General features: G+C 41.4%; 1 protein-coding gene across 6 annotated transcripts in view; it reads right to left on the bottom strand.

Moving 5' to 3' along the window:
* Nucleotides 1-1,394: 1,394 nt before the first annotated feature.
* LOC118365068 (sodium/calcium exchanger 1-like) overlaps nucleotides 1,395-11,738 on the bottom strand; it is a 53,837-nt gene continuing 43,493 nt past the window's right edge. For all 6 annotated transcript variants that reach the window (XM_035746978.2, XM_035746979.2, XM_035746981.2 and 3 more), the window contains 3 exons: nucleotides 11,499-11,598; nucleotides 7,733-8,005; nucleotides 1,395-5,918 (listed from right to left, as the gene is read on the bottom strand). In XM_035746978.2, the coding sequence (XP_035602871.1) occupies nucleotides 5,542-5,918; nucleotides 7,733-8,005; nucleotides 11,499-11,598 (750 nt within the window). In that variant the 3' untranslated portion in view covers nucleotides 1,395-5,541. The remainder of the gene's footprint in view (nucleotides 5,919-7,732; nucleotides 8,006-11,498; nucleotides 11,599-11,738) is intronic.

Raw genomic sequence — 11,738 nt, 5'->3', positions numbered from 1 at the left:
TTTTTGTCACTGATTTACATCAAATACTCTCAAAGTGTTGGAATTTTTAAAATAAATAATTACATCCCAAAAATGTAAACCAGTTTGAACTTTTAATAGTAATCATCCTGTGATTGTTTGTATTATTGCTGCTGTAACTCATTTCCCCTTGGGGTTGAATAAAGTACCATCACCTCTCTCGCCTTCGTCTCTTAAGACATCATGTGACAAATCTGGGTTGGATCCAATGACTGTATATATGAATTGAAAAAGCCATAAATCACCAATCACGTGACACCATTAATTCCTATGAGAAGACTCAACAGCGCATTGAAGCCAAATAAAGTCAGTTAAGATGGCCTCTGATGGAGACATAAGGGCTCAAACACACCATAAGCGTTTGTTAAACGAGAGTACTTAGCACCCGTGAAAGTAATTTGCAAACAGAATACACACTGATTTTATATGTGGAATACCGTGAAAGCTGTCAACAGTCAGACTTCTACAAAGATGTCAGCAGTCGGAGTCTACAGGGGCTGGTCCCTAAAACACAGCGCGCTGAACGATCAGCAGAGCAACAGCAGACCTAGATCCACATTTGGTGCAATGTGTGCAGTTTGAGCTACTCCTGGAAGTGATGCAGGCTAGCTCAGTGCTGCCCCTTCTCATTGAGTAACTCAAGTTGAAGGCCAAATGGAGTTATAATTATCCCTATAACTTCTTCTGTGTGCGATTTTAAAATACTCGGTTGAAGGACATACATCTGCTTAATTTGAAGAAATTATTGGTACCATGATTGTTTAAAAACATTTTTTTTTACAGAAAGATGGACCACGAAGATTGTCATTATTACATTCACTATAATGGGGGATCCGTTTTTCTGCTAACAGTACTGCGGTCGGCTGTGAACTTCCATGGCTTCAATGAAAGGGGAAAGTTGTTCTCTGGTTGGATCAAAGATTGTGTATTATATTGACAAGATATTCATGAGACCGCTCTAACAATGCATGTTCTCAAAGGTGGAAGGCAGGCGGGAGAAGACGAGATCAGGTGGGACAATTCTAGCCAATGAGAGTGCAGATATGAACTGCAGATTGCCATTTCATTAATCTCTCCTGGTTGACCTGCACACACAGAGACGTTTAAAGGACATTTTATACGATTAGATTAATATTCAGTCATTTTTTCAAAATTATAAAAATCTTTAAATAAAGTAAAAAAGTAAAAGTCCTGTAAAGGAATAAAGTAATATGTATCTTAAGCGTTTGTCAATACAGTATCAGCTAAATGTACCAGAAGGGGGAGCCAACTTACTGTTTATCAGAAATATCTATTTGACAAAATACCCAACTCCTAACATCATACGCAATCATGTACACACCAATAACAACTCTACTGATTTCCTAGAAACAAGCTAGGTTTCAAAACTTTTATTTTCTGTGACAGAACTAATTGAGCCTTGGTACACATTACCTCCTGTTTTGCATGCACAGTGAAAGAAAAATCATGACGTTCAAATACATTTTACAGCAAACAAATACACCAAAAACCCTATAAATAAAATAAAAAAGTTAAGTGAAACCTATAGAACAAGCATTCTGAGAGAAATATGGTGTTTGTATTGCCCAGCCTGGTGGTCCAGTCTGTTTGCGCTTTTGCCAAATCCTCTCTGTGTTCGTTCCTTGTCATACCAAGATGTACACTACATGACCAAAAGTATGTGGACTCCTGCTTGTCGATCATCTCATTCTAAAATCATGGGCATTAATATAGAGTTAGTCCCCCCTTTGGTGCTATAACAGCCTCCACTCTGCTGGGAAGGCTTTACACTAGATGTTGTAACATTGCTGCGGGGACTTGCTTCCATTCAGCCACAGTCGGCATTCCAATTCACCCGAAAGGTGTTCGATAGGGTTGAGGTCAGGGCTCTGTGCAAGCCAGTCAAGTTCTTCCACACCGATCTCGACAAACCATTTCTGTATGGATCTCACTTTGTGCACTGGGACATTGTCATGTGAAACAGGAAAGGGCCTTCCACAAACTGTTGCCACAAAGTGGGAAGCACAGAATCTCTAGAATGTCATTGTATGCTGTAGCATTAAGATTACCTTCACTGGAACTAAGGGGCCTAGCCTGAAACATGAAAAACAGCCCCAGACTATTATTCCTCCTCCACAAAATGTACAGTTGGCACTATGCAGGTAGTGTTCTCCTGGCGTCCACCAAACCCAGATTAATCAGACTGCCAGATGGTGAAGGGTGATTCATCACTCCAAATAACGTGTTTCCACTGCTCCAGAGTCCAATGCAGGTGAGATTTACACCACTCCAGCCGACAATTGGCATTGCGCGTGGTGATCTAAGGCCTGTGTGCGACTACTCGGCCATGGAAACCCATTTCATGAAGATCCCGACGAACAGTTATGGTGCTGACGGTGCCTCCAGAGGCAGTTTGGAACTCAGTAGAGTGTTGCAACCCGAGGACAGACGATTTCTATGTGCTGAGCGCTTCAGCACTCAGCAGTCCCGTTCTGTGAGCTTGTGTGGTCTACCACTTCGCGGCTGAGGTGTTGTTGCTTCAAGATGTTTCCACTTCCCAATAACAGCACTTACAGTTGACCGGGGCAGCTCTAGCAGGGCAGAAATTTGACGAACTGACTTGTTGTAAAGTCGGCATCCTATGACGGTGACATGTGACATGTGACATGAGCTCTTCAGTAAGGCCATTCTACTGACAATGTTTGTCTATGGAGATTGCATGGTTGTGTACTCGATTTTCTACACCTGTCAGGAACTGGTGTGGCTGAAATAGCCAAATACACTAATTTGAAGGGGTGTCCACATACATTTGTATATATAGTGTATGTATAGCTTGAAAAGGATGGAAGAATAGAAAGTTGGCTACAGCACAGTTACAGAAGGGGACAAGGCTATACAGTATGTATAACCAATGTTAATACATAGAACAATTCGTCTAGAGGTGGGCCTAGGCTTGTGACAAGTTGAGGAAGAGTGAATCAATACAATATTGTCAATGTGTGTGACATCACCAATAGGGACAATGAGAAAAGTGAAATAAACAGAAGCCATAATATGGCTATTTTTTATGCATCAGCTGTCCTAATAGGGAATCAATGTTCTTAATGTGAGAGAAAGAATTGGGCTGGATTCCTTTTGTTTTGTTTAAACTAGTCAAAACTGTGCAAGAAGTTACAATACCATACATTCACACAGTACTGGTAAAGTGATGCTTATTTCTTTTAGATTTGGCTGAATTTACTCTGTAGTAGGTATGTAGTATCCGTTTTGGCCCCTGAATGTATTGCCGACAAGACAACTTCCATCGCAAGAAAGGATCAAAATACCTCAACAAGGACAAGAACCACCCAGACTCATTCAGAAAAATAGAGGGGAGGACGTCAATTCAAACGTGGGTCCCCTGGAAGGCAACATTAGCTATTGTTGTGTCCCCAAAGGGTAGGAAAATAAATAGCTTGAATCTTATATTTTCAACATTGAGGCCAACTACCTCACTTTGACAACACTGTACACTATATACAAAAACAGATAACACAGACAAAGTACTGCTTCGTATTTTCCGCAAACTTGACAGCAAACTCAAGCAGAGCAATATAGTTTTGGACAGTACAAATACCTATTTAATCAACACAAGAGTATGAGATATTGCCTTTCATACAAATAAGAAATTATTTGTTCACATTACTTTAAATAATTGTAGTCTTTCAGATAACATTGTTCTTGGAGCAAACACACAAAAACAATCTCAATGAACCCAAATCCATTACTACTCATTAAAATGTGTCCCCTAATGTTAATGATAACTATGGCTTATGATATACAGTTATGTTTACACTCATGCATATAGTTTACAATTAGCACATTGATAATCCAACATTGAGGATTATTCAGTCAGAGTTAACACAAGCACACTATGCTTACCACAGCGCTAAAGTGAACATCGCCGCACACCTGGACAAAGAATCAACAACAACGTATGACAAAACTTGACACGCAAGACATTTTTGATGACTTTTCTATGAAAGAAGTGTTTGTGTTGTTTTGTCTGTCACCTGTGATAGTTAACAGACCAAATGAAAGATGCTATGGACATCACATATATAAAGGGATTGGCAGTCTCTGTGTTGGAGATCTTGATAGTTTACTACAGGGATGGACAACGGAACTCATCATGAGGGGCTGCAGTGGTTCGTGGGTCTGCGTACCCACATCCATACCACCCCCCGCCAGCAAAGCACCCCTGTGACAGCGAAGAGAAACATTTGAAGTTTTAAAGTTAATTTCCTGCAATTCTACACACTTTGCCATGGGGTGTAGAGAAAATGTTGCCGTTTTAAAGCATGTTCTCTGCAATTATACACATTTTGCCATGGACTGGAGAAAACAATTAGCAGTTTTACAGCTAATTTCCTGAAATTCTACACATTTTACCATAGGGTGGATGCAAATGTTAGCAGTTTTAATATGATAACTGATGACCAAAGGGCCCCATCCGGTCGGTAATTCAACCATGCTTACTACAAGTTTAGATAGCTGGCCACTGACTTACCAATCAAAAAACATTTAGCTGAAATGGGCTAATTGAGTGACTGCTGATGCACATTTCTAAATTGCATCTTGTGTATTCTTTATTCTAACCCTCAACAGTGAGTTGAGACCCCGACTAAACCCCTAAGAATTCGTTTTTTAGTTTTTAGTTTCTGTAATATTAGAGGTACAGTCATCACAGCAACAGTACAGTGTAGACATAAAATGAGCTATAGCCTCTTTCAAGTTTTTACATAAGTAACTAAGAATTTTTCATCCATATGCTCTTTGCATTTAAACAATCACTCACATTTCTGGCTACAGGAATATTATGACAAATGTGTCTTTTTTTTGGGGGGGGGGCACTGAACAGAAATTGTGGACGCCAACCAGCAGCACTTTTATGCCCAGCTTTGAAGTTCTGTGTTCTGTATAACCAAACAAGCACACGTTTTTGCTTCATCTGAAAGTACATTTTGGATATACAGCCTTAGGAGTCTTGATCCAATGAAAGTCAACAGATAGCTTCCATTTAAAATAAAGCTGCAACAACAGGATTGAAGGAGCTAGAGAACAAACACTAAATGAATAGTTAAAAATAATTTTAAAAATCCCTATTTTTGGGCCACCATCTGGCTGGTGTTGGTTTAGAGGCCTTAGTTGTAGTAGTGGATGCTTCGGATGTATTGGATGTGGCAGTAGATGGCTTAAGCATAGGACGAGAAGGGTATGCAGAGTCATTGATGTTAGATTTAGGGTAAAGGGACATGGAGTCAATGGCGTAAGATGTCAATAAAGTGGTTCTTTAGAAGCATTACAATTTATTTTAGAAGCTTTAAAAGACTAAAAAGCTTTAAAATATATTTTAGAAGCTTTCAAATACTTTTGAATAGCTTTATTAGACCTTATAGAAGCTTTCAAAGATCTTTCAGAAGCTTTCTTAGATCTTTTAATTATCCCTTTTGGAATCTTGCTTTCAGATACTTTATAGAGAAGTTAGAAGCCCTTGACGTGGCAATAAGCTTCCAGGGAGGAGAAGACGATGTACATGAGCCACAGGCTGAAGAAGAGGCAGGTGGTTGCGATTTTGGGGCCACGGGGCCCACCCAGCTCGCCCCCAATCTCGGGCCGGCGCCGGTACATGAGCACGGCCACGGCGACAAAGGCGAAGATGGTGAATAGGGTGACGGAGAAGGCCAGGGTGCCCGGGTCCACCCGGAAGTCGTTGCCCTTGGAATTGTGGTAGATGGCAGCGATGGACCAGGCCACGCCGATGCCCAAGAAGACGTTGACGGCATTGCTGCCCGTTACGTTGCCGATGGAGGCATCGGCGTACTGGTCCTGGATTGCAGCTACCTTGCTGGCGAATGTGTCTGGGGGAGAGAGAGAGAGATAAAGAGAATGCATGACAAGAATGCATGACAAGAGCTATGACAGAGTACTATTCAAGAACACTTCATGTAAACCCTACATACAGCGGGGCAAAAAAGTATTTAGTCAGCCACCAATTGTGCAAGTTCTCCCACTTAAAAATATGAGAGAGGCCTGTAATTCTCATCATAGGTACACTTCAATTATGCCAGACAATACGAGAAAAAAAATCCAGAAAATCACATTGTAGGATTTTTAATGAATTTATTTGCAAATTATGGTGTAAAATAAGTATTTGGTCACCTACAAACAAGCAAGATTTCTGGCTCTCACAGACCTGTAACTTCTTCTTTAAGAGGCTCCTCTGCCCTCCACTCGTTACCTGTATTAATGGCACCTGTTTGAACTTGTTATCAGTATAAAAGACACCTGACCACAACCTCAAACAGTCACACTCAAAACTCCACTATGGCAAAGACCAAAGAGCTGTCAAAGGACACAAAAGGAAACAAAATTGTAGACCTGCACGAGGCTGGGAAGACTGAATATCTGCAATAGGTAAAGCAGCTTGGTTTGAAGAAATCAACTGTGGGAGCAATTATTAGGAAATGGAAGACATACAAGACCACTGATAATCTCCCTCGATCTGGGGCTCCACGCAAGATCTCACCCCGTGGGGTCAAAATGATCACAACGGTGAGCAAAAATCCCAGAACCACACCTAGTGAATGACCTGCAGAGAGCTGGGACCAAAGTAACAAAGTACCATCAGTAACACACTACGCCGCCAGGGACTCAAATCCTGCAGTGCAAGACGTGTCCCCCTGCTTAAGCCAGTACATGTCCAGGCCCGTCTGAAGTTTGCTAGAGAGCATTTGGATGATCCAGAAGAAGATTGGGAGAATGTCATATGGTCAGATGAAACCAAAATATAACTTTTTCGTAAAAACTCAACTCGTCGTGTTTGGAGGACAAAGAATGCTGAATTGCATCCAAAGAACACCATACCTACAGGATGACTGATCCGTGTAAAGGAAAGAATGAATGGGGCCATGTATCGTGAGATTTTGAGTGAAAACCTCCTTCCATCAGCAAGGGCATTGAAGATGAAACGTGGCTGGGTCTTTCAGCATGACAATGATCCCAAACACACCGCCCGGGCAACGAAGGAGTGGCTTTGTAAGAAGAATTTCAAGGTCCAGGAGTGGCCTAGCCAGTCTCCAGATCTCAACCCCATAGAAAATCTTTGGAAGGAGTTGAAAGTCCGTGTTGCCCAGCAACAGCCCCAAAACATCACTGCTCTAGAGGAGATCTGCATGGAGGAATGGGCCAAAATACCAGCAACAGTGTGTGAAAACCTTGTGAAGACTTACAGAAAATGCTTGACCTCTGTCATTGCCAACAAAGGGTATATAAAAAAGTATTGAGATAACTTTTGTTATTGACCAAATACGTATTTTCCACTATAATTTGCAAATAAATTCATAAAAAATCCTACAATGTGATTTTCTGGATTTCTTTTCTCATTTTGTCTGTCATAGTTTAAGTGTACATATGATGAAAATTACAGGCCTCTCTCATCTTTTTAAGTGGGAGAACTTGCACAATTGGTGGCTGACTAAATACTTTTTTTTGCCTAATTATAATAAAAACCTGTCATGAGAGTAAAGAGCTAGATGGTGTATGTTACTAGCCTGGCGTCCCAATGCCGCAAACACCAGACTGGTAACAGAGTCTTCATAAGACCCAGAGTTTGTGAACATGTCTTTGCGCGTGTATGTGTGTCTGGGTGTATTGCAGCATGTATGGAACGCACCTGGCACAGACGTCCCGAGCGCCACAAACACCACGGCGGTCACGGAGTCCTTGAGGCCCACGGTACAGCCAAAGTGGGAGGCCAGGTCTCCAATGAAGGCGGTGAGCAGGCCAATCATACTGATGGAGACCACGAAGCAGGCCCAGCCATTCCAGTAGTCGGTGGGCGGCACAAATGCGAACAGGAGCTTCCAGAAGACGGTGAGGAAGTGCATGACGTAATCAAAGCAGGAGGGCAGCTTCTCCTCGCCGCACTCGTCCTCGTCATCATCGCCTGAGACATTTTGAGGGGAGGGAAGATGTGTTGTGTTTATTTTATTTAACTTTTACTTAACTGGGCAAGTCAGTAAAGAACAAATTCTTATTTACAATTTAGGAAAAAGGCCTCCTGTGGGTACGGGTGCTGGGATTAAAAATAAAAATAAATACATCTACAGTTGAAGTCGGAAGTTTTCATATACCTTAGCCAAATACATTTAAACTCTGTTTTTCACAAATCCTGACATTTAATCCTAGTACAAATTCCCTGTATTAGGTCAGTTAGGATCACCACTTTATTTTAAGAATGCGAAATGTCAGAAATGTCAGAATGTCATCCCATTCCCAGTGGGTCAGAAGTTTACATACACTAAATTAATATTTGGTAGCATTGCCTTAAAATGGCTTGGGTCAAACGTTTCAGGTAGCCTTCCACAACCTTCCCACAATAAATTGGGTGAATTTGGGATTGATTTGTTCTGGGATTGATTTGCACTTTTCGCACCAAAGTACGTTCATCTCTAGGAGACAGAACGCGTCTCCTTCCTGAGCAGTATGATGGCTGCGTGGTCCCATGGTGTTTATACTTGCGTACTATTGTTTGTACAGATGAACGTGGTACCTTCAGGCATTTGTATATTGCTCCCAAGGATGAACCAGACTTGTGGAGGTCTACAATTTTTTTCTGAGGTCTTGGCTGATTTCTTTTCATTTTCCCATGATGTCAAGCAAAGAGGCACTGAGTTTGAAGGTAAGCCTTGAAATATATCCACAGGTACACCTCCAATTGACTCAAATGATGTATATTAGCCTATCAGAAGCTTCTAAAGCCATGACATACTTTTCTGGAATATTCCAAGCTGTTTAAAGGCACAGTCAGCTTAGTGTATGTAAACTTCTGACCCACTGGAATTGTGATACAGTGAGTTATAAGTGAAAACATATGTCTGTAAACAATTGTTGGAAAAATGACTTGTGTTATGCACAAAGTAGATGTCCTAACCGACTTGCCAAAACCATAGTTTGTTAAGAAGAAATTTGTGGAATGGTTGCAAAAATAATTTTAATGACTCCAACCTAAGTGTATATAAACTTCCGACTTCAACTGTATATAAATATAAGACAAAACACACATCATGACAAGAGAGACAACACAACACTACATAAAGAAAGACCCAAGACAACGACATAGCAAGGCAGCAACACATGACAGCAACACATGGTAGCAACACAACATGGTAGAAGCACAAAACATGTTACAAACATTATTGGGCACAGACAACAGCACAAAGGGCAAGAAGGTAGAGACAACAATACACCATGCAAATCAGCCACAACTGTCATTACGAGTGTCCATGATTGAGTCTTTGAATGAAGAGATTGAGATAAAACTGTCCAGTTTGAGTGTTTGTTGCAGCTCGATCCAGTCGCTAGCTGCAGCGAACTGAAAAGACGAGCGACCCAGGGATGTGTGTGCTTTGGGGACCTTTAACAGAATGTGACTGGCAGAACGGGTGTTGTATGTGGAGGATGAGGCCTGCAGTAGATATCTCAGATAGGGGGGAGTGAGGCCTAAGAGGGTTTTTATAAATAAGCATCAACCAGTGTGTCTTGCTACGGGTATACAGAGATGACCAGTTTACAGAGGAGTATAGAGGGCAGTGTTGTGTCCTATAAGGAGCATTGGTGACAAATCTGATGGCCAAATGGTAAAGAACATCTAGCCCCCCCAACTTCGTAGTTCAATTTCAACATTTAACATGGTTAAAACCTCTGCTACAATGTTAAGGTTCTCTGCAATGTAAACTAGTCTTAAACTGTGAGTAGACCAGGAGAAACTAGCCACCACTAGTCCATTCTAAATTAAAACACAGACGTTCAGGCTTTCCTAGTAGTGTTAGCCGTTTGCCCCACTCTCTCCACTCCTTACAGACTGTGTGGAGAGTGAATTTCCACATTACACAAATAATGAAGTCTCTTATCACATCAAGTCAGGACAGTGAGCCACATCTCTACTCATTGAAGCCATGGGAGAGTTCATTAGGGTGACGTTGCTTAAAATAGCTGATGGGCAAAATCCACCTGAATGCGTTTCTCTGCACGGGAGCAGGGAATGGTCACGTTTTTGTGTGTGTGCGTCTGTATTTGTGTCTATTTTTGATAATGCAATACATGTCGTGTCCATGAGTATGTTTCAAGACACAGGCCTGCATTGCAGTACTTGTTTCAATGTTTGTTTCTACATGTGAACGCATGTGTGGGTGCGTGTCCTCATGCATGCATTTGAGTAGACAGGAGGCCATAGTGGTTAAACAGATCCAGCTTGACCATGTCCTGTCATACTAATTTCAGCTTTTCAGCCAGTAGAATTCGCTGTACACCTTTGAGGAAGAAAATTGTCTTTTGAGAACCAAGTGTCTGACAACAGCTGATATGCTGTACCAAAATGAACGAATGTCAGGAATAAACGGAATTGCTCATTAGATTATGCATCCTCAGGATTCTAGTATGCTGATATTGGTTGCTTACTTTATTTTTTTTTTTAACAGTATGTGATATGTGACACAATATGCAGTAAGTAAGTAAGTAGTAGGAAAGCCTGATTCTGGACATGGCCACAAACATACATGTAGTTTAGAACCCCATGAGCAGACTAATTCATTACATGGACTTTTTAATGATCTCATTTCTACTGTATCCCTAGAGGAATCTCCTCTGGAGTGCACTCCCATGGCTAACAAGCTTTGTCATCGCCGCTCAGGCCCTCAGTGGAAATGTGTGTGTGTGTGTGTGTGTGTGTGTGTATGTGTCTGTCTGTGTGCGTGTGTTTGTGCATGTGTGTGTGTGAGATGTGTGCATATATGATTGTGTATGTGAGATTGTGTGGGTGTGTGTGTGTTGCTTGATGAGTGTGTTGTGCTTCAGCGCTACCTTGTTGATAAATCAACAGTGCATTATGTCTGGAATGTGCTTCGGAGGGCGCCGCTACAAGAACTTCACAGTTCCCTCTAATTACAAAAAGCATTCCAATTAAGATTTGGGCAGATGGCTTTGTGGCTAGGGTGATTGTGTAGCCAATTAAGACAAATGTGATTTGAAAGGAAAATAACATAATATTTTCTCATTTGGACAAGATTTGATTTTGCTCTGAATACATCATCCTGTATTGTTGTCCAATAATCAGAATATAGGCTGGCTCCCAAATGGCAACCTATTCACTATAGTGCACTACTTTTCAACAGAGCCCTATAGGCCTTGGTCAAACGTAGTGCACTATAAAGGGAATATGATGCCATTTGAGACGCAGATATGGTATTTAAGAGGCTACCTGGAAGGGTTCTTCCTACTGCACTTCCTAGACCTAGGGAGTTTTCCCCTGCCACTCTAGTTGTGGTTTGCTCTTTTGGGGTTGTTAGGCCTGGATTTCTGGTTAGTCACTTTGTTACAAACACATTTCTAAAAAGTTCTATACGCTGCCAATTAAATGATTGATTGATTGATCTGCTTACCAGAGCTGACTGTGATAGCTTCCATAAACTGCTGCCTCCAGCTATTGGTTCCAATCAATAGAGCCAAGTTGGTCTTCTTAATCAGTTTATCCACTGTGTTCTGTGGGGCACCAGAACATAATATTTCAGTCTAATAATCCTCAATCCTGGTTATTTAGCATTCCACAAACATAGATACATGCCCAATGAATACACCTTGGCAGTGCACATGATGCAAAAGTCTATACAATACAATAAAGA

This window comes from Oncorhynchus keta, chromosome 32, assembly GCF_023373465.1.
Source record: "Oncorhynchus keta strain PuntledgeMale-10-30-2019 chromosome 32, Oket_V2, whole genome shotgun sequence".
Lineage (NCBI taxonomy): Eukaryota > Metazoa > Chordata > Actinopteri > Salmoniformes > Salmonidae > Oncorhynchus > Oncorhynchus keta.
This window is presented reverse-complemented; position numbering and strand designations above follow the sequence as displayed.